The following is a 24124-nucleotide window of genomic DNA, read 5'->3' on the forward strand; positions in this document are numbered from 1 at the left end:
TCACACAGGTACAAAGCGGATTGTTGCTGTGCGATGGATTGTACGAAGAATCCATTCTCACAGCCCTCGCAAGGAGATTGACAGGAAGAAGGCGTTTGTGGGTGTCAACTGACCGTTTTCTGGGAGTGGTTGGAAAAACACAGGCATGTCCAAGCATTTGTAGGGCGGGTGTCTGACGTCAATTCCGGGCCCGGACAGGCTGAAGTGATCGCAGCGGCTGAGTAAGTACTGGGCAACTCAGAAATTGCACAAAACTTTTTTGTACCGCTTGACTGCACATGCGATCACACACTTGCAAAGCAAAAATACACTCCCCTATGGGCGGCGACTATCTGCTCGCTGCAGTCCAAAAAAAACCTAGCGAGCTATCAGGGCTGAATTAGGCCCAGTGTACATAGTGGGGAGATAGGACAGTGGTTTACAGTGGAGAAGATAAGGATAGGACAGTGTGCATAGTGGGGTGATAGGACAGTGATTTACAGTGTAGGAGATAAGGATAGGACAGCATGTTTAGGGTGGAGATAGGACAGTGGTTTACAGTGGAGAAGATAAGGATATGGCAGTGTGCATATTGCGGCGTCAGGACAGTGGAGAAGAAAAGGATAGGACAGTGATTTACAGTAGAGGAGATAAGGATATGGCAGTGTGCATATTGCGGCGTTAGGACAGTGGAGAAGAAAAGGATAGGACAGTGATTTACAGTAGAGGAGATAAGGATAGGACAGTGATTTATAGTAGAGGAGATAAAGATATGACAGTGTGCATATTGAGGAGATAGGAGAGTAGAGAAGAAAAGGCTAGGACAGTGATTCACAGTGGAGGAGATAAGGATAGGACAGTGGGGATATAGGACAGCAGTTTACAGTGGAGGAGATAAGGATAGGACATTATGCATAGTGAGGAGATAGAACAGTGATTTATAGTGGAGGAGATCAGGATAGGACAGTGGAGAAGAAAAGGATAGTACAGTGATTTACAGTAGAGGAGATAAGGATAGGACAGTGATTTATAGTAGAGGAGATAAGGATATGACAGTGTGCATATTGAGGAGATAGGAGAGTAGAGAAGAAAAGGCTAGGACAGTGATTCACAGTGGAGGAGATAAGGATAGGACAGTGGGGATATAGGACAGTAGTTTACAGTGGAGGAGATAAGGATAGCACATTATGCATAGTGAGGAGATAGAACAGTAATTTATAGTGGAGGAGATAAGGATAGGACAGTGGAGAAGAAAAGGATAGTACAGTGATTTACAGTAGAGGAGATAAGGATATGACAGTGTGCATATTGAGGAGATAGGACAGTGGAGAAGAAAAGGATAGGACAGTGATTTACAGTGGAGGAGATAAGGCTAGGACAGTGGGGATATAGGACAGTGGTTTACAGTGGAGAAGTTAAGGATATGACAGTGTGCATAGTGGAGAGATAAGGATAGGACAGTAATTTACAGTGGAGGAGATAAAGATAAGACAGTATGCTTAGTGAGAAGATAGGACAGTGATTTACAGTGGAGGAGATAAGGATAGGACAGTGTGCATAGTGGGGAGATAGGACAGTGATTTACAGTGGAGGAGATAAGGATTGGACAGTGTACATAGTGGGGAGCTATGACAGTGATTTACAGTGGAGGAGATGAGGATGGGACAGCGATTTACAGTGGAGAAGATAAGGATAATACAGTGCATATTGAGGAGATAGGACAGTGGAGAAGAAAAGGATAGGACAGTGATTTAAAGTGGAGGAAATAAGCATAGGACAGTGATTTACAGCTGAGGAGATGAGGATAGGACAGTGTGCATAGTGGTGAGATAGAACAGTGGTATACAGTGGAAGAGATAAGGATAGGACAGTGTGCATAGTGGGGAGATAGGACACTGATTTATAGTGGAGGAGATAAGGATAGGACAGTGTGCATAGTGGGGAGATAGGACAGTGATTTACAGTGGAGGAGATAAGGATAATACAGTGCATATTGAGGTGATAGGACAGTGGAGAAGAAAAGGATAATACAGTGATTTACAGTGGAGGAAATAAGCATAGGACAGTGATTTACAGCTGAGGAGATGAGGATAGGACAGTGTGCATAGTGCTGAGATAGAACAGTGGTGTACAGTGGAAGAGATAAGGATAGGACAGTGTGCATAGTGGTGAGATAGAACAGTGGTGTACAATGGAAGAGATAAGGATAGGACAGTGTGCATAGCGGGGAGATAGGACAGTGATTTACAGTGGAGGAGATAAGGATTGGACAGTGTACATAGTGGGAAGATAGGACAGTGATTTACAGTGGAGGAGATAAGGATAATACAGTGCATATTGAGGAGATAGGACAGTGGAGAAGAAAAGGATAGGACAGTGATTTACAGTGGAGGAAATAAGCATAGGACAGTGATTTACAGCTGAGGAGATGAGGATAGGACAGTGTGCATAGTGCTGAGATAGAACAGTGGTGTACAGTGGAAGAGATAAGGATAGGACAGTGTGCATAGTGCTGAGATAGAACAGTGGTGTACAGTGGAAGAGATAAGGATAGGACAGTGCATAGTGGGGAGATAGGACAGTGATTTACAGTGGAGGAGATAAGGATTGGACAGTGTACATAGTGGGGAGATAGGACAGTGATTTACAGTGGAGGAGATAAGGATTGGACAGTGTACATAGTGGGAAGATAGGACAGTGATTTACAGTGGAGGAGATGAGGATAATACAGTGCATATTGAGGAGATAGGACAGTGGAGAAGAAAAGGATAGGACAGTGATTTACAGTGGAGGAAATAAGCATAGGACAGTGATTTACAGCTGAGGAGATGAGGATAGGACAGTGTGCATAGTGCTGAGATAGAACAGTGGTGTACAGTGGAAGAGATAAGGATAGGACAGTGTGCATAGTGGTGAGATAGAACAGTGGTGTACAGTGGAAGAGATAAGGATAGGACAGTGTGCATAGTGGGGAGATAGGACAGTGATTTACAGTGGAGGAGATAAGGATAGGACAGTGTGCATAGTGGGGAGATAGGACAGTGATTTACAGTGGAGGAGATAAGGATAAAACAGTGCATATTGAGGTGATAGGACAGTGGAGAAGAAAAGGATAATACAGTGATTTACAGTGGAGGAAATAAGCATAGGACAGTGATTTACAGCTGAGGAGATGAGGATAGGACAGTGTGCATAGTGCTGAGATAGAACAGTGGTGTACAGTGGAAGAGATAAGGATAGGACAGTGTGCATAGTGGTGAGATAGGACAGTGGTGTACAGTGGAAGAGAAGGATAGGACAGTGTGGATAGTGGTGAGATAGAACAGTGGTGTACAGTGGAAGAGAGATAAGGATAGGACAGTGTGCATAGTGGTGAGATAGGACAGTGGTGTACAGTGGAAGAGAAGGATAGGACAGTGTACATAGTGGTGAGATAGAACAGTGGTGTACAGTGGAAGAGAAGGATAGGACAGTGTGCATAGTGGGGAGATAGGACAGTGGTGTACAGTGGAAGAGATAAGGATAGGACAGTGTACATAGTGGGGAGATAGGACAGTGGTGTACAGTGGAAGAGATAAGGATAGGACAGTGTGCATAGTGGGGAGATAGGACAGTGGTGTACAGTGGAAGAGATAAGGATAGGACAGTGTGCATAGTGGTGAGATAGAACAGTGGTGTACAGTGGAAGAGATAAGGATAGGACAGTGTACATAGTGGTGAGATAGAACAGTGGTGTACAGTGGAAGAGAAGGATAGGACAGTGTGCATAGTGGGGAGATAGGACAGTGGTGTACAGTGGAAGAGATAAGGATAGGACAGTGTGCATAGTGGGGAGATAGGACACTGATTTATAGTGGAGGAGATAAGGATAAGACAGTGATTTACAATGGAGGAGATAAGGATAGGACAGATGTGTAAAATGGTGGAGAAAGAAGTGTATAGTGGTTGGGAATCCACATAGTAATGAAGATCATGGTTAACGAAGGCAATTACATGGTTATGAGGGAAAAAGATGAGGTTGACATAATGAGGAGGAACAATAATGTAGTTACGCATGTCGAGGAGAATCCATTAAGAGGCGCTAAGTGGTGTGGAATAGAGTAAAGTTTGTAAGGACCTTTATTTTTTCCTTTAATATGAGCCTACTGAAATGCTTTTGCTGAATACTGTGTACTCTAATTAACATAATGAAGGAATAAAATTGTGATCCATACCACAGCTCTATAAGTTCCGTTTACTTTAACGGTAACACTTTTAAAAAAACATTAACTTATAAATACAATAAACGTTAAAATATATATTTTGTTAACATACTGAGAAAAAATATAAAGTGTATTGCATGTGTTCTACACTTGCTCCTGTGTGGTGTTTTTTTTTTTTACTCAAAACAACAGCTTTTTGCCAAGCCAGATGCTGTTTCTTGAGGCAAAAAGACCCAAACACCCACCAAAGGTTTATGACTCACTGTTGCCATGGAAACTGTGCTGCTTCTAATAACAGCGAGTTTTAGATTAGCAGACAACAATGTATCTATATGAAAAGATGTCACCGCACTGGCACCATAGGGAGTTACCTCTCCACATTACCTGCAGACAAATCATTCTTAACGATCACATTTACTATTAATACACTTAGCACTGTAGAACATAAGTGTAAATTGATTATATCAGTATCTTTAGCTAGATATTATTGGCAGCCTACTTTAATGCGACTTCATACAAACAGAGTATTAAAACTGAGCAAATTAGAAAATATATAACGTCAATGCAGTTCTCTTATTTGTAAGATCCAGCAATGTTTGTGTAGCTGCTGCGGTGAAATTAAAATTGGTGTTAGGGCCTTGTTTCTTTGGGTTGTTTTTTTTTTTTTTCTTTAGCTTTATGTAGACTCTTCACTTACACATGATAGATGACATTTCCAAAGTACAAAATATCCCTTCTGCAGTGCAAAGCCAGCTATGTTTCCTCTGCACGCTGATTTCCGCCAAGGCACTGGTGACTGCTGTATCATGTAGGGAGGAGGGCACTGTAAGGGCATAGAAGTAACCTGTTGGAGTTTCCACACTCGGTTTTGTGCTATTGCTTTTATCAGGTTACCTCAGACTTTACGTGTGGCTAATGTTAATGATAAGTATGCTTGTATACAAATTGGCGTGTCAATGAAAATATACTTTTTAAAAAAAATCATTCACTGTACTAATGTCTGTTTTTAGGAGACAGACATGCTGATTATGTAGACATAGATCATGCTGACATCCTAACCATCAACAAAATATACTATGCAGAATAAGTATAGCTGCCGACGTGGAGCACAGAATAAGAGAAGTTGGTGCTGTGCTGCTACTTACTGCAGAGAGTTGTGTATGAGATCCAACACACAGCAAGCTTTATGCATCTTTTCTGCTGTCTGGAGAAGCCTCTGCAAACTAGAAGTACACCTACAGGTGCCTTTCTTAGAACCTGCAGAGGTGCAGTTTTCTAAAATGTAAGGGTGTCATTCAGTTTAGAATGAAGCTAGAGATCTATCCCATAGTGAAGCGCAGTGAAGTTAGTGATCTTGCTCTACTGTAATTCCAAGTGATGTGCGCAGGCACACAGTATTCAGAATTTAATTGTCCCCTAAGTTAGTGACATTTTTTCTAACTTGGTGTCCTATCTGCTAAAATGCCACTTTCTTTAGCCTCATTTCTGTTATTTTAATTTCGAGTGAGGCGACATTAGGGATTGCCTTCACTACAATGGAGTGGTGCCGATGTGCAACTGGAAGGAACAAAATGTGGCTTATTAAAAGTATGGTACAAGGGTATCCGGGCTCTAGGTCGACCATGTAAAGGTTGACAGTCATTAGGTCGACCACTTATGGTCCACCTGCAGTAGATCGACATGGACAATAGGCCGACATATAAATGGTTGACCCTTCTTATGGTCAGCAGGTGCAAATGGTAGACACACACATGGTCAACACAGCTTTTTTATACTTTACCATCCACGTGTACTACGATTGGCAATAGTAACCTCGCCCGAAGCATGGCGAGTGAATCGCTACACTAATTGGTGTTCCACATGCTTTGACGACAAAAAAGTCACACACAAAAAAGTACGAATGTTGTGTCAACTTTTTTGTGTTTTACCTTTCTCTTACGTCCTAGAGGATGCTGGGGACTCCAAAAGGACCATGGGGTATAGACGGGATCCGCAGGAGCTTGGGCACACTGAAAAGACTTAAACTGGGGGTGAACTGGCTCCTCCCTCTATGCCCCTCCTCCAGACCTCAGTTAGACTTTGTGCCCAGGACTGACTGGACACTCACTAGGGGAGCTCTCCTGAGTTTCTCTGGAAAATACTTTGTTAGGTTTTTTATTTTCAGGGAGACCTGCTGGCTACAGGCTCCCTGCATCGTGGGACTGAGGGGAGAGAAGCAGACCTACTTCTTCTTAGTTTAAGGGCTCTGCTTCTCGGCTACTGGACACCATTAGCTCCAGAGGGTTTGATCACTTGGTGCGCCTAGCTGCTCGTTCCCGGAGCCACACCGTCACCCCCCTCACAGAAGCCAGAAGACAGAAGTCGGGTGAGTATGAGAAGAACAGAAGACTTCAGTGACGGCTGAAGACTTCAGTGATCAGCTCCATGCTCCCACACACACACTTCCTCCAGCACTCACAGGGTGCTGGGGGGGGGGGGGGGGGGGGGCGCCATTTTCTCCTCACATGCATGCAGGAGACGCTGGTCCGGGACCTCCACAAGCTCCATTAAAGTAACGGGGAGCTTATCGGGGGGGGGGGGGGGGGGGGGGGACACAGTAGCTGGTGCATAATTGGTATTATTGGGCAGCGCTGGTACATATATTTTCGTTGGTGCGATATATGGGCGCTGGGGTGTGAGCTGGCATACTCCCTCTGTGTTTCTCTATCCAGGCTTCCTTGTGGGCCTGTCCCCTGGCTGAGGCATTGTATGTGTGTTCGGTGGGTCGATACTAGGTGTCGACATGTCTGAGGCTGAATGTTATTCACCGGAGGAGGTTATTGGGGGGGCAGATGCGGGTCTGGAGTTGGCTCTGTCGACGCAGCCGACACCTGACTTACTTGCACTGTTGAATACGATTAATTCTAATGTGACTTCTTTATCAAAGAGATTAGATAAATCTGAATCACAGACACAGGTGTGGAAAAAAATCCATGGAGAATGCTTTGTCGCAGGTACAGACCCCTTCGGGGTCGATAAAGCGGCCGTTTACTCACGTGGTAGTTACTGATACCGACACGGATTCTGAGTCCGATGTCGACTTCACTGAGGCTCCTTTACATCCAAGATTAGTTAAGAGTATTCAGTACATGATTGTGGCTATAAAAGATGTGTTACGCATTTCTGAGGAACCTGCCGTACAGGAAACAAGGATTTGCTTGTTTAAAGAGAAAAAACCTGAGGTGCAGTTTCCCCCCTCTCATGAGATGAATACTCTTTGTGAAAAGGCTTGGGAGTCGCCGGACAAGAGGTGGCAGATTCCCAAGAGGATTTACATGGCGTATCCTTTTCCATCTATTGATAGGGGAAAATGGGAGGCGTCTCCTAATGTTGATAAAGCTTTATCTCGTTTGTCTAAGAAGATGGCGCTTCCGTCTCCTGACACAGCAGCTCTCAAGGATCCGGCGGATCGCAAGCTGGAGATGTCTCTGAAGTCCATTTTCACTAATACGGGTGCATTGCTCAGACCTGCTGTGGCGTTGGTATGGGTGAGTAGTGCTATTGCTAAATGGGCTGAGAATTTAGCTGCTGATATGGATACCCTTGATAAAGATACTGTTCTTTTGACTCTTGGTTATATCAAGGACGCTGCAGATTACCTGAAGGATGCGGCGAGGGATGTTGGTCTCTTGGGGTCAAGAGCCAATGCCATGTCGATTTCGGCCAGGAGGGCGCTGTGGATCCATCAATGGAATGCTGATGCCGATTCAAAGAGAGCTATGGAAGCGTTACCCTTCAAAGGTAATGTCCTGTTTGGGGAAGGCTTGGCGGACATGGTTTCTACCGCGACGGCGGGTAAGTCGTCTTTTCTTCCCTATGTTCCCACACAACACAAAAAGCCACCACATCAGCAGATGCAGTCCTTTCGTCCAAATAAATACAGGCGAGGAAAAGGTTCGTCCTTTCTCGCTTCAAAAGGTAGATGAAGGGGATAGAAGCCGCCTGCAGTGTCAGGCGCCCAGGACCAGAAGTCCGCCCCTGCCGCTACCAAGTCCACCGCATGACGCTGGGGCTTCCCTGGGGGAGTCCGTACCGGTGGGGGGCCGTCTGCAGTTCTTCAGTCGGGTCTGGTTCCAATCGGACTAAGATCCGTGGGTTCTAGAGATTGTATCTCAGGGCTACAGGCTGGAGTTTCAGGAGACGCCCCCTCACCGGTTTTTCATGTCGACCCTGCCAGTGTCTCTTCCGGACAGGGAGGTCGTGCTGGCAGCAATTCAAAAGTTGTGTATCCAGAGGGTCATTGTTCCCGTTCCCCCGTCTCAACGGGGGGAGGGGTTCTACTCGAGCCTTTTTGTGGTGCCGAAACCGGACGGTTCGGTCAGACTGATTCTGAACCTAAAGTCCCTCAATCCACACCTGAAGGTTTTCAAGTTCAAGATGGAATTTCTTCGAGCGGTGATTGCCAGCCTAGAAGGGGGGGACTTTATAGCGTCAGTCGACATAAAGGATGCCTACTTACACGTCCCGATATATCCTCCGCATCAAGCTTTCCTAAGGTTTGCGGTACAGAATTCTCATTACCAGTTTCAGACGTTGCCGTTTGGGCTTTCCACGGCCCCGAGGATTTTCACCAAGGTCATGGCAGAAATGATGGTTCTCCTTCGCAGGCAAGGGGTTACAATTATCCCGTACTTGGACGATCTCCTGATAAAGGCGAGGTCCAAGGAACGCTTGCTGAGGAGTGTGAATTTGGTATTGTTGGTGCTCCGGCAGCACGGTTGGGTGCTAAATTTGCCGAAATCTCAGTTGATTCCGGCCACTCGGCTGTCTTTTCTGGGCATGATTCTGAACACGGAGTTACGAAGAGTATTTCTTCCAGAATAAAAAGCTCTAGAACTGCAGTCGATGGTCAGGGAACTTCTGCGGCCGAAGAGTGTGTCCATCCATCACTGTACTCGGGTTCTGGGGAAAATGGTAGCGGCGTACGAAGCCATTCCGTTTGGCAGGTTTCATGCCCGGGTGTTTCAGTGGGATTTGCTGAGCAAATGGTCCGGGTCTCACCTGCACATGCTCCGGAATATAAGTCTATCTCCCAGAGCCAGAATTTCTCTCCTGTGGTGGCTGCAAAGTTCTCACCTCCTAGAAGGTCGCCGGTTCGGTATCCTGGACTGGGTACTTCTGACAACAGATGCAAGTCTCCGGGGTTGGGGTGCAGTCACCCAAGGAAGAAACTTCCAGGGAAGATGGTCGCTCCAGGAAGCGTGTCTCCACATAAATGTTCTCGAGTTAAGAGCCATTTACAACGGCCTGCTACAAGCAAGAAGCCTTCTTCAGGGTCGACCTGTCCTGGTACAGTCAGACAACATCACAGCGGTGGCACATATAAACTGTCAAGGCGGAACAAGGAGCAGAGCGGCAATGGCGGAGGCCACAAGAATCCTTCGCTGGGCGGAACAACACGTGAGCGCCCTGTCAGCAGTCTTCCTACCGGGAGTGGACAACTGGGAAGCAGATTTCCTCAGCAGACACGATCTCCATCCGGGAGAGTGGGCTCTTCACCAAGAGGTATTTGCAGAGGTGACAAAGCGTTGGGGAATTCCGTTGATCTACATGATGGCGTCTCGTCTCAACAAGAAGCTCCCGAGGTATTGTTCCAGGTCAAGGAACCCCCAAGCCAGTGCAGTGGACGCCCTGGTGTCTCCGTGGGTGTTCCAGTCGGTGTATGTGTTCCCTCCAATTCCTCTCATTCCAAAGGTACTGGGGATCATTCGACGAGCAAGGGTTCAGGCGATTCTCGTCGTCCCAGATTGGCCATGAAGGGCCTGGTACCCGGATCTTCAGCAGTTACTGGTGGAAGATCCTTGGCCGCTTCCTCTAAGAGAGGACCTGTTGTTGCAGGGTCCATGCGTGTTTCCAGACTTACCGCGGCTGCGTTTGACGGTATGGAAGTTGAGCGCCAGATCTTAGCTCATAAGGGTATTCCCGGGGAGGTCATTCCCACTCTCATTAAGGCTAGGAAGGAGGTTACGGCAAAACATTATCACCGTATTTGGAGAAAGTATGTTTCGTGGTGTGAGACTAAAATTGCTCCTGCGGAAGATTTTCACTTGGGTCGTTTTCTCCGCTTTTTGCAGTCAGGTGTAGATGCAGGCCTGAAATTAGGCTCCATCAAAGTGCAGATTTCGGCTTTGTCTATTTTCTTTCAAAAGGAATTAGCTGTCCTCCCAGAGGTTCAGACTTTTGTGAAAGGAGTAATGCATATCAATCCTCCGTTTGTGGCTCCATGGGATCTTGAGGTGGTCTTACAGTTTCTCATGTCTTCCTGGTTTGAACCTTTGCGTAAGGTTGAGTTGAAGTTTCTCACTTGAAAGGTGGTTATGCTGTTGGCGCTGGCGTCTGCCAGGCGGGTGTCTGAGTTGGCGGCCTTATCTCATAAGAGCCCGTACTTGATTTTTCATTCAGATAGGGCAGAATTGCGGACTCGTCAACAATTTTTGCCGAAGGTGGTGTCTTCGTTTCACATTAATCAACCTATTGTGGTGCCGGTGGCTACGGATGCTGTGGCGGTTCCAAAGTCTCTGGATGTAGTGAGAGCTTTGAAGATCTACGTCACCAGAACGGCTGTTGCCAGGAAAACTGAGGCGCTGTTTGTCCTGTATGCTTCTAACAAGATTGGTCATCCAGCTTCAAAACAGACTATTGCACGCTGGATTTGTAGTACGATTCAGCAGGCTCATTCTTCGGCCGGGCTACCCGTGCCGAAGTCAGTAAAAGCCCATGCTACCAGAAAAGTGGGCTCGTCTTGGGCGGCTGCCCGAGGCTTCCCGGCTTTACAGCTTTGCCGAGCGGCCACCTGGTCAGGTGCAAACACTTTTGATAAGTTCTATAAGTTTGATACCCTGGCTGATGAGGACCTTGCGTTTGCTCAGTCGGTGCTGCAGAGTCGTCCGCACTCTCCCGCCCGATCTGGTGCTTTGGTATAAACCCCATGGTCCTTTTGGAGTCCCCAGCATCCTCTAGGACGTAAGAGAAAATAGGATTTTGGTACTTACCGATAAATCCTTTTCTCCTAGTCCGTAGAGGATGCTGGGCGCCCATCCCAGTGCGGACTGTTACTGGCAATGTATTCTTGATGGTTAACTTGGTTTATACACGGGTTGTGTATTTCTGGTTTTCAGCTTGTTGCTGTTGTTAATTCATACTGTTATCTGGTTTACTGTTCCTCCGGTTGTACGGTATGTTTGTGGTGTGGGCTGGTATGTTTGTAGCCCTCAGTTTACACAAAGATCCTTTCCTCGAAATGTCCGTCTCTCCTGGGCACAGTTCCTATAACTGAGGTCTGGAGGAGGGGCATAGAGGGAGGAGCCAGTTCACACCCAGTTTAAGTCTTTTCAGTGTGCCCAAGCTCCTGCGGATCCCGTCTATACCCCATGGTCCTTTTGGAGTCCCCAGCATCCTCTACGGACTAGGAGAAAAGGATTTATCGGTAAGTACCAAAATCCTATTTTTTGTTATGTCAACTATTTCATTTGTTGACTTTTTGACCCTATTGACCTAATGACTGTAGACCTTTGTTATGTAGATCCGGTGATCCATACCTGGTACAAGATCTATAAAGTGTTTCTGCCTTGGATATACCCATATACACAGTAATTCATTTCAGTCATTTGCTCTGCAAATTGAAATCTATTTTCAGTACTGCTCTGCCAAACTAGGCATGCAGCTACTGCACAAGAATTGCCCTTACCCTGCCTATGCCAACTATGGCTCCTCCACATATTGCTCAGCAATTCCCATGCTCTGGTGGCAATCTGGTCGCTCTGTAAATCTAGGCACACTGCGAGGCAAAATCTTTTTCTTTTGTGTAGTACTTCGCTTGGTTTGTGCTTCAGAAATAACCTCTAGTGCAGGAAAGCATTTTATCAGTAATCATTTAGCTTGGCATAATACTAGGAACGAATAACATCACTGAGGGACTAGGCAAAGTCTGTATTTGGATTTTGTTAAACGTAAAAGTGTCAGTTGAACAGTGGAATTATTTTTATAATGTGAACATCTGTTGGTAGAAGTATTGTAGAAGCTTTCAAACTATACCAGAATCAGATTTACTAAAAGGATACATAAAATGTTCACAAAGTTAAGTCATGAGGTTTCTATAACATACATTACCTTGGGGCTTATTCATAAAGCAGGGAAAAGTGCGGAGAAGGGAGCCTGTGGAGAAGTTGCCCATGGCAACCAATGAGCAGCTACGTATAATTTAATACAATACACTTTATAAATGTTACCTCAACACTGATTGGTTGTCATGGGCAACTTCTCCACTGGCTCACTTCTTCATGCATTAGACTACAGAAGTTCATATAGAAATAGCTTTACTTCAGAGTACCCCCATTCAAAATAATATACACTTACACTCTATGGCTAATATGTAACAATAATAACTATACATTTAAAAGAAAAAGATTTTCTGCGGCACATAGTTTGTGCGGCCATACAAAATTCAGATGTGTAGCTGATTTGCAGGAAGTTGATATTTTTAAGATTACATATCACAATGAATTAATGAATATAGGATCAGACAAATGTCACCTCTTTAAAGGGCAGAGCGGTGAGACTCTAAGAGCGTGACACTGTGTTATCATATTAAAGCCTTTTACCATCAATGAAATCATTCTTAAAAAAGATATGTAAATGAGAACGTTATATAAACATTTCTCTTATAAGAGCCGTGTTGAGCATGAATCCCAATTGGCCGACGTGACCCAGTTCATGTGAAATTCTCCCTAAACTGTTATTTGATTGTTTCAAATGCTCATCTTATAGACTTTAACAACATGAATAATTGATGAAAACACCAATTTTTTTTTGTGTACTTTTTTTTTTTTACTGTTCTGTATTATTTATAAGTGGCACATTGTTATTGCCAGATAAAATTATCATTAGGAACAGGCAGAATTCATAAATAGTCTGAAGAGTTAGAGAAGGGACAGCGGCTGAAGTATGGTATATTTCAAGTACGCGGTTTAATGAGCGCATTATACTGAATATTTTATTAATGCATTTGTTCATCCTATCTCCTTCATGGAGATTCTCATAGACTGCAGCCTTAACCTCTTAGCAGCCGCAGGGGAATGCAGTGCTTTTGCTGTACATTGCTGCACATGCCTGTTAACAAGCAGAAAAGGGGTTAATGCACAATAATAGCTTATCCCATCAATTTACAGCTTAGGCCGTCTCCAGGGTTGTGTGGGTTACAGTGGTAAGCAGTAAATTATTCATTACTAATTAAAATCCATGACACCATTGATACCTGTATTACACTGGCGTATATGAGGACATATATACCTAAAAACAGACTGAACAAAATAGAATTATATTAATTTTCCTTTACCAATGCAATCAAATGAAGAAAAAGACCATCCTTTTTTATTTAGGCTTCACTAGGTTGTACTATTTTATTATTTGCTTGTGTTTTGTATGCATCACAGCTAAACACAGTATTTGAATTATTTACTTGTGGACACAAAGTTGTTGTTTTTAAGTAGCATGTTTTTGTTTATGTACGGCAATGTGACTGCTCGTCTCCTGCTGTGCAGTCGGACGCTTCCTGCCTTGCTGTGTTGCTTCCCCACACAAATCATGCGCTGCTGTGTATTAGTTACGTACAGTACCTGCAAGGGAGACGCAGGCAGAGAGTGAGATGGTTTATTAACTTATACATCAACTAGTTAGATTATCTTAGTGTCTGTATTTTAGCTGGTTACTAAGAACTAAACCAAACTTTGAAAATATCAGAGGATATCATACCATGATATACAACACCCGTTTTTTTTCTTGCACCCGTTTGATGTGTAGGATGGCGTCTGAATATATATATATATATATATATATATATATATATATATATATCAAGTTTGTGTTTTAATTACAGAAACTAGTCAAACTTGTAAGAAACTGCAGCACTCAAGTTTTAGCACCTGATTGTAATTTCTGGTCCAAGTTTTTTCTTGAGCAGTCAGCTTCTCTCAGTTTTATTGTAAAGTGTCAGAATGATAAATACTTGTTTTTCTCAGGCTGGAGCTGTGAAAGACTACATTAAAATGATGTTAGAAAATGACAAGCTGAAGTTCTTGGTGTTCGCACACCACCTTTCTATGCTACAGGCATGTACAGAGGCTGCCATTGAAAGCAAGGTACAGTACAGTAAGTTAAGCGATAGCTCCATACAGGTGGGCATGTGTATATAAGTTGAAGATGAGTCTGTCCTACATAAAAGTGTAACAGTGTTTCAGTGTCAACACCAGTGGTGAGATTCAAATAAATTAACAACTGGTTCTGTGGAGGTAATTCCAAGTTGATCGCAGCAGGAATTATGTTAGCAGTTGGGCAAAACCATGTGCACTGCAGGGGAGGCAGATTTAACATGTGCAGAGAGAGTTATAGGCCCTACACACATGCCGATTTGTTTGAAAGATATGAACGATCTCGTTCATAAATGAACGAGAACTCGTTCATATCTTTCAGTGTGGAGGCTCCAGCGATGAACGATGCGCGGCCCCGCGCTCGTTCATCGCTGGTTCCCCGTCGGCTGTACATGCAGGCCAATATGGACGATCTTGTCCATATTTGCCTGCCCTTCAATGCAGCCGGGTGACGGGGGCAGTGAAGAAACTTCACTCCCCCCGTCACTGCCCCCCCCGCCGCCGGGTCGCTCGGCGACCGTATCCGCCGTCGGGCAGCTCGGCGGCGGATCGGCCAGTGTGTAGGGCCCTTTAGATTTGGTTGTGGTGTGTTCAATCTGCAATCTAATTTGCAGTGTAAAAATAAAGCAGCCAGTATTTACCCTGTACAGAAATAAAATAACCCACCCAAATCTAACTCTTTCTGCACATGTTATATCTGCCCCCCCTCCAGTGCACATGGTTTTGCCCAACTGCTAACAAAATTCCTGCTGCGATCAACTTGGAATTACCCCCTGTGTCCTAACGGCCATTTTAAGTATACTAAAAGATAAACCGAAAGGATAGTTTAATAATTCATGAATTTAATACTCAAATAAGAAGAATAAAAGAGATACACAAAACTAGATTATGTTATAAGAAAGAGTTTTAAAATATTAAATAACACCTGACACATTACAATTCCAAACTACACCCTTAACTTAAGTCTGCAACATGAGGGTCCTGCAGCTGCTGCTGCACTTTATACAATATTGTTTGCTTGTTGCCCTCAGCTCAGGCCCAGAATATTACATGGCCGAGGCTGCTGCTGTTTAGTAAGTGTGTTTTTACTCATATTACAGCATAATTTATGACTAGGTCTAGGTGGTCACAGACCATACTTACCTACATTGTATTTCTCCTCTCCGGGAGAAGCTCGGAAAGGAGACGCTGCAGGTGTCTTCGGGGGGCGGGGCCGGACTGTGACATTACTAAGCCCCGCATCAGGAAATGCCGCGATTCGCGGGTCCGCGGGAAGGGGTGTTGCTAAAATGACACGATTTACGTCATTTTAACCCCTTCTCCACCCGACGGACCCGCGAATGCGGGAGGTTATCTCTCCATCCTGCTCGCTTCACTAGGGTGCGAGCAGGATGCGGGAGACCTGCCCACTCTTCCGGGGGTGCGGGGGGCTAACCCAAAAAACGGGAGCCTCCCGCAGCTTCTGGGAGAGTAGGTAAGTATGTCACAGACAGTCATCAGTCAGTCACACAGGAACTATGAAGAGCAGCACTGCTCCTCCTCTCTGGCGCAGCACATAACAGAACAGCCAGGGGCGGGCGCGCGCTGCGAGGAGGATGATGATTGTACTTACTGGACAACAGGGAGAGTCACAGACAGTGCAGTGCCGGCGGTGGCGCGGCCTGCAACAGCATGTATTAGCGTCGCGCGGGTCCGCTATAAGCAGCTGTACAAGGCTGGTGGCAGGCGGCAATGACCGGAGGGGCAGGCGGCGTTGTGGGAGGTGGCAGGGTGAGGTCCGTGCACTGCGTGCGCATAGCGTCATGACGTCCGCACCCACTTCGCTTCTGCGAAAACAGTGCGAACTGGCTGAATCCCACCACTGGTCAACACTATTTATCAAGCTGCAAAGCAGATTTGGAGGTCCCTTGCAGATTCAAGCCGGAAAGGGGTTAAAGGTTATAAAAACAAAAAAGAGTTTTTCTCTGACGTCCTAGTGGATGCTGGGACTCCGTAAGGACCATGGGGAACAGCGGCTCCGCAGGAGACAGGGCACAAAATAAAAGCTTAAGGATCATGTGGTGTGCACTGGCTCCTCCCCCTATGACCCTCCTCCAAGCCTCAGTTAGATTTTTGTGCCCGGCCGAGAAGGGTGCAATCTAGGTGGCTCTCCTGAGCTGCTTAGAATAAAAGTTTAGTTTAGGTTTTTTTTTATTTTCAGTGAGTCCTGCTGGCAACAGGCTCACTGCATCGTGGGACTAAGGGGAGAAGAAACGGACTCACCTGAGTGCAGAGTGGATCGGGTTTCTTAGGCTACTGGACATTAGCTCCAGAGGGACGATCACAGGTTCAGCCTGGATGGGTCACCGGTGCCGCGCCGCCGTCCCCCTTACAGAGCCAGAAGAGACGAAGAGGTCCGGTGAAATCGGCGGCAGAAGACATCCTGTCTTCAGACTAAGGTAGCGCACAGCACCGCAGCTGTGCGCCATTGCTCTCAGCACACTTCACACTCCGGTCACTGAGGGTGCAGGGCGCTGGGGGGGAGCGCCCTGAGACGCAATATAACAGTATATACCTTAGGTGGCAAAAAGAATACATCACATATAGCTCCTGGGCTATATGGATGTATTTTAACCCCTGCCATTTTTACACAAAAAAGCGGGAGATAAGGACGTCGTGAAGGGGCGGAGCCTATCTCCTCAGCACACAAGCGCCATTTTCCCTCACAGCTCCGCTGGAAGGACGGCTCCCTGACTCTCCCCTGCAGTCCTGCTTCAGAATCAGGGTAAAAAAGAGAAGGGGGGGCATTTTTGGCAGCAAATAACGATAATAACAGCAGCTATAAGGGAATAACACTTATATAAGGTTATCCCTGTATATATATATATAGCGCTGGGTGTGTGCTGGCAGACTCTCCCTCTGTCTCTCCAAAGGGCTAAGTGGGGTCCTGTCCTCTATCAGAGCATTCCCGGTGTGTGTGCTGTGTGTCGGTACGCGTGTGTCGACATGTATGAGGAGGAAAATGATGTGGAGGCGGAGCAGTTGCCTGTGTTGGTGATGTCACCCCCTAGGGAGTCGACACCTGACTGGATGATTGTATTTAAACAATTAAGTGATAATGTCAGCAATTTGCAAAAAACTGTTGACGACATGAGACAGCCGGCAAATCAATTAGTGCCTGTCCAGGCGTCTCAGACACCGTCAGGGGCGCTAAAACGCCCGTTACCTCAGTGGGTCGACACAGACCCTGACACAGATACTGAGTCTAGTGTCGACGGTGACGAGACAAACGTAATGTCCAGTAGGGCCACACGTTACATGATCACGGCAATGAAAGAGGCATTGAACCTTTCTGACACTACAAGTACCACAAAGAAGGGTATTATGTGGGGTGTGAAAAAACTACCAATAGTTTTTCCTGAGTCAGAGGAAATAAATGAGGTGTGTGATAAAGCGTGGGTTTCCCCCGATAAAAAACAGCTAATTTCTAAAAAATTATTAGCATTATATCCCTTCCCGCCAGAGGTTAGGGCGCGTTGGGAAACACCTCCTAGGGTAGATAAGGCGCTCACACGTTTATCTAAACAAGTAGCGTTACCGTCTCCTGATACGGCCACCCTCAAAGAACCAGCTGATAGAAGGCTGGAAAATATCCTAAAAAGTATATACACACATACTGGTGTTATACTGCGACCAGCAATCGCCTCAGCCTGGATGTGCAGTGCTGGAGTCGCATGGTCGGATTCCCTGACTGAGAATATTGATACCCTGGATAGGGACAATATTTTGTTAACTATAGAACATTTAAAGGATGCATTACTATATATGCGTGATGCACAGAGGGATATTTGCACCCTGGCATCAAGAGTAAGTGCTATGTCCATCTCTGCCAGAAGAGCGTTATGGACGCGACAGTGGTCAGGGGATGCGGATTCCAAACGGCACATGGAAGTATTGCCGTATAAAGGGGAGGAGTTATTTGGGGCTGGTCTATCGGACCTGGTGGCCACGGCAACGGCTGGAAAATCCACCTTTTTACCCCAGGTCACTTCACATCAGCAGAAAAAGACACCGTCTTTTCAAACTCAGTCCTTTCGTTCCCATAAGTACAAGCGAGCAAAAGGCCACTCCTTTCTGCCCCGGGGCAGAGGAAGAGGAAAAAGACTGCACCATGCAGCCGCTTCCCAGGAGCAGAAGCCCTCCCCTGCTTCTGCCAAGTCTTCAGCATGACGCTGGGGCTTTACAAGCAGTCTCAGATATGGTGGGGGCCCGTCTCAAGAATTTCAACGCGCAGTGGGCTCACTCGCAAGTGGATCCCTGGATTCTACAGGTAGTATCGCAGGGGTACAAACTGGAATTCGAGGCGTTTCCCCCTCGTCGGTTCCTGAAGTCTGCTTTACCAAAGTCTCCCTCCGACAGGGAGGCAGTTTTGGAAGCCATTCACAAGCTGTATTCCCAGCAGGTGATAATCAAGGTACCCCTCCTGCAACAAGGAAAGGGGTATTATTCCACGCTGTTTGTGGTACCGAAGCCGGACGGCTCGGTGAGACCAATTTTAAATCTGAAATCCTTGAACACTTACATAAAAAGGTTCAAATTCAAGATGGAGTCACTCAGAGCAGTGATAGCGAACCTGGAAGAAGGGGACTATATGGTGTCTCTGGACATCAAAGATGCTTATCTCCACGTCCCAATATACCCTTCTCACCAAGGGTACCTCAGGTTTGTAGTACAAAACTGTCATTATCAGTTTCAGACGCTGCCGTTTGGATTGTCCACGGCACCTCGGGTCTTTACCAAGGTAATGGCCGAAATGATGATTCTTCTACGAAGAAAAGGCATTTTAATTATCCCTTACTTGGACTATCTCCTGATAAGGGCAAGATCCAGGGAACAGTTAGAAGTCGGAGTAGCACTATCTCAAGTAGTGTTACGTCAGCACGGGTGGATTCTAAATATTCCAAAATCGCAGCTGATTCCAACGACACGTCTACTGTTCCTAGGAATGATTCTGGACACAGTCCAGAAGAAGGTGTTTCTCCCGGAGGAGAAGGCCAGGGAGTTATCCGAGCTAGTCAGGAACCTCCTAAAACCAGGCCAGGTCTCAGTGCATCAGTGCACGAGGGTCCTGGGAAAAATGGTGGCTTCTTACGAAGCGATTCCATTCGGAAGATTCCATGCAAGAACGTTTCAGTGGGATCTACTGGACAAATGGTCCGGATCGCATCTGCAGATGCATCAGCGGATAACCCTGTCGCCAAGGACAAGGGTGTCTCTCCTGTGGTGGCTGCAGAGTGCTCATCTACTAGAGGGCCGCAGATTTGGCATTCAGGATTGGATCCTGGTAACCACGGATGCCAGCCTGAGAGGCTGGGGAGCGGTCACACAGGGAAGGAATTTCCAGGGCTTGTGGTCAAGCATGGAAACATCTCTTCATATAAACATTCTGGAACTAAGGGCCATTTACAATGCCCTAAGTCAAACAAAACCTCTGCTTCAGGGTCAGGCGGTGTTGATCCAATCGGACAACATCACGTCAGTCGCCCACGTAAACAGACAGGGCGGCACGAGAAGCAGGAGGGCAATGGCAGAAGCTGCAAGGATTCTTCGCTGGGCGGAAAATCATGTGATAGCACTGTCAGCAGTGTTCATTCCGGGAGTGGACAACTGGGAAGCAGACTTCCTCAGCAGACACGACCTTCACCCGGGAGAGTGGGGACTTCACCCAGAAGTCTTCCACCTGATTGTAAACCGTTGGGAAAAACCAAAGGTGGACATGATGGCGTCACGTCTAAACAAAAAACTGGACAGATATTGCGCCAGGTCAAGGGACCCTCAGGCAATAGCAGTGGACGCTCTGGTAACGCCGTGGGTGTACCAGTCAGTGTATGTGTTCCCTCCTCTGCCTCTCATACCAAAAGTACTGAGAATCATAAGAAGGAGAGGAGTAAGAACTATACTCGTGGTTCCGGATTGGCCAAGAAGGACTTGGTACCCGGAACTTCAAGAGATGCTCACGGACGAACCGTGGCCTCTACCTCTAAGAAAGGACCTGCTACTGCAGGGGCCTTGTCTGTTCCAAGACTTACCGCGGCTGCGTTTGACGGCATGGCGGTTGAACGCCGGATCCTGAGGGAAAAAGGCATTCCAGAAGAAGTCATCCCTACTCTGGTCAAAGCCAGGAAGGACGTAACCGCAAAACATTATCACCGCATTTGGCGTAAATATGTTGCGTGGTGTGAGGCCAAGAAGGCCCCTACAGAGGAATTTCAACTGGGTCGTTTCCTTCATTTCCTGCAAACAGGACTGTCTATGGGCCTAAAATTAGGGTCCATTAAGGTTTAAATTTCGGCCCTGTCGATTTTCTTCCAGAAAGAACTGGCTTCAGTACCTGAAGTTCAGACATTTGTAAAAGGGGTGCTGCACATACAGCCTCCTTTTGTGCCTCCAGTGGCACCTTGGGATCTCAATGTGGTGTTGAGTTTTCTAAAGTCACATTGGTTTGAACCACTTTCCACTGTGGACTTAAAATATCTCACATGGAAGGTATCGATGCTGTTAGCCTTGGCTTCAGCCAGGCGTGTGTCAGAATTAGCGGCTTTATCATATAAAAGCCCTTACTTAATTTTTCATTCTGACAGGGCGGAATTGAGGACTCGTCCTCAATTTCTACCTAAGGTGGTTTCTGCATTTCACATGAACCAACCTATTGTGGTACCTGCGGCTACCAGGGACTTAGAGGACTCTAAGTTGCTTGACGTTGTCAGGGCCTTGAAAATATATGTTTCCAGGACGGCTGGAGTCAGAAAATCTGACTCGCTGTTTATCCTGTATGCACCCAACAAGCTGGGTGCTCCTGCTTCTAAGCAGACGATTGCTCGTTGGATTTGTAGTACAATTCAGCTTGCACATTCTGTGGCAGGATTGCCACAGCCAAAATCAGTAAAAGCCCATTCCACAAGGAAAGTGGGCTCATCTTGGGCGGCTGCCCGAGGGGTCTCGGCTTTACAACTTTGCCGAGCAGCTACTTGGTCAGGGGCAAACACGTTTGCTAAATTCTACAAATTTGATACCCTGGCTGAGGAGGACCTGGAGTTCTCTCATTCGGTGCTGCAGAGTCATCCGCACTCTCCCGCCCGTTTGGGAGCTTTGGTATAATCCCCATGGTCCTTACGGAGTCCCAGCATCCACTAGGACGTCAGAGAAAATAAGATTTTACTTACCGATAAATCTATTTCTCGTAGTCCGTAGTGGATGCTGGGCGCCCATCCCTAGTGCGGATTGTCTGCAATACTTGTATATAGTTATTGTTACAAAAATTCGGGTTATTATTGTTGTGAGCCATCTTTTCAGAGGCTCCTTTGCGTTTATCATACTGTTAACTGGGTTCAGATCACAAGTTGTACGGTGTGATTGGTGTGGCTGGTATGAGTCTTACCCGGGATTCAATATCCTTCCTTATTATGTACGCTCGTCCGGGCACAGTATCCTAACTGAGGCTTGGAGGAGGGTCATAGGGGGAGGAGCCAGTGCACACCACCTGATCCTTAAGCTTTTATTTTGTGCCCTGTCTCCTGCGGAGCCGCTGTTCCCCATGGTCCTTACGGAGTCCCAGCATCCACTACGGACTACGAGAAATAGATTTATCGGTAAGTAAAATCTTATTATTCTATTGCTGATAATTATTTGGTTATTGTACCGTTCCTATGTATCACAAAGGGGGTATCCATTTTGTTGGTTGAACCATTTGGTCTTCTGTGGGTTCAGCCCACAAAGTGGATGACTCGGCTGTGTATAGGGGCAGGGTGGGGTAGCCTTTTGTGGGCCGAACCCATGATGGCAAAATGGTTCAGTCTAGGAAAAGGCTGACACCACTCAGTTCAGTGCAACTGGTGAGTAATGTACAGGTGGTCTCTGTTTTTAGGAATACTGGTTCAACCCACACAGAGGCAAGCACAGGATTTTGATGTGATATTTTTACTAAAATATGTCCTCTTTGTGTAAATAACTATATATATATATATATATATATATATATATATATATATATATATATATATATATATATATATATATATATATATAGAGAGAGAGAGAGAGAAAGGAACGTGTTCGGCACTCCCATAAACTGTAAATAGCACTTTGCTCCGGTGCCCGACCTGAACGGACTGTATATACATATACTAGGTGAATCATCGTGCCCTATGGGTGCTCTTCATATCGTCGTAAGGGGCTGCGCCCCCTTAACCCCTGCACGCCCTTGTGGCATGCAATATTTGTATTATATGGAGTTTTACCTCCTATCATAATTGTGTGGTTAAATATTGCATGGACAAAGGGCTTGCGATGGTTAAGGGGTCGTAGCCCCTTGCAACGGTGTGAACAGCGCACGCAGGGCCTGATGAATCACCTAGTTGGTGCTGTGGTTGGGGGAGTGTTGGGTGCAGGGGAGGCGCAGATGGGGGAGGGGCGGTTGCGGTGGTGCCGCGGGTGGGGCTGGTGTGGTGGTGACGCAGGTGGGTGGTGGAGGGGGTCCGGAGCCAACGCTGGTGGGGAAGGAGCGGTTGCGGGGGTGTCACGGGTGGGGGAGGGGCGGATGCAGGGGTGCTGCCAGTGGGGGAGGCGGTCCGGAGCCACCGCGGTTGGTGGAGGGGTGTGTGCAGGGGTGCCGTGGATGGGGCCTGGAGGTACTACAAGTGCAGGAGGGGCGGGTAAGCTTCTCCTGCTTCTCCTGGAAGCAGCTAAGCTGCTATCCTCCCTTTGGCAGTGGCTCTCCCGGAGACTCGCACAGCAGCCAAGCAGCCAGTCACTATAGTTAGCACTGGTGTTCCAACGCGCCGCATTACAGGGAAGAAGATGCACTCAATAAACTACAGCTCCCAGCAGCCCTTGGCGCCGGAATGCTTCGGCGCTAAGGGCTGCTGGGAGCTGTAGTTTATTTAGTGCTTCTACTTCCCGGTAATGCAGCGCGTTGGGACACTGGTGCTAACAATAGTGACTGGCTGGCAGAACTGACTGACTCGCCGAATCAATGTAAAAGGTGAGTGCTGTGCAGTGTCAGTGACACTGCACTGCACAGCACTGTCTCATTTTACATTGATTCAGCGTCCAGACATTACCCTCCGCGATATCACCCACTCTATCTATTACATTAGCCATCTCAGGGCTTCCAGGTCGACAACCCAGGTGCTGTGTTGCGGAGTCAGAGCCTCTGGGGATTTGGGCGCGGCTGTGGCTGGGAGGCACTTTTGTGACATCATGCACAGAGGAGGCTCCGGGGCTCAGAGAGTATGTGGTGCAGGAAGGGCTCTGAAAGCCTTCCGCTGCGCCGCTTTCGTACACATCTGTGCCGGTGTCCGCAGCAGCTTTTGTTCCACCTGCGCCGCAGCTAGGTAGTGGGGATTATTGATGCCGGAGGGGGCAGGTGGACTGGCAGCAGGACATAGGGGGTCATTCCGACCTGATCGCTAGCAGGCTACTTTTAGCACTGCTGTGATCAGGTAGCCGCCGCCTACAGGGGAGGGGCTAATCGCTGTGCAGGGCTGCAAATGCTTGTGCAGAGAGCTGCACAAACAAAAGTTTTTGCAGTCTCTGCACAGCTCAGGAGTTACCTACTGCGATCATCCAGGAGGGAGCTGACGTCAGGATTCCTCCCTGGAAACGGCTGGGCACGCTTGCGTTCGGAAGGACACTCCCTGAAAACGGTCAGTTGACGCCTCCGGCCGGCCTCTTCCTGTCAATCTTCTTGCGTTTGCCACTGCAAACGCTTTATTTGTTATT

At 46.8% G+C, this 24124-nt stretch overlaps 1 protein-coding gene across 10 annotated transcripts in view; it reads left to right on the top strand.

Moving 5' to 3' along the window:
- ZRANB3 (zinc finger RANBP2-type containing 3) overlaps nucleotides 1-24124 on the top strand; it is an 894936-nt gene that overhangs the window by 654760 nt on the left and 216052 nt on the right. For all 10 annotated transcript variants that reach the window (XM_063933768.1, XM_063933769.1, XM_063933776.1 and 7 more), the window contains one exon: nucleotides 14237-14356. In XM_063933768.1, the coding sequence (XP_063789838.1) occupies nucleotides 14237-14356 (120 nt within the window). The remainder of the gene's footprint in view (nucleotides 1-14236; nucleotides 14357-24124) is intronic.

This window comes from Pseudophryne corroboree, chromosome 7 (genome assembly GCF_028390025.1).
Source record: "Pseudophryne corroboree isolate aPseCor3 chromosome 7, aPseCor3.hap2, whole genome shotgun sequence".
Lineage (NCBI taxonomy): Eukaryota > Metazoa > Chordata > Amphibia > Anura > Myobatrachidae > Pseudophryne > Pseudophryne corroboree.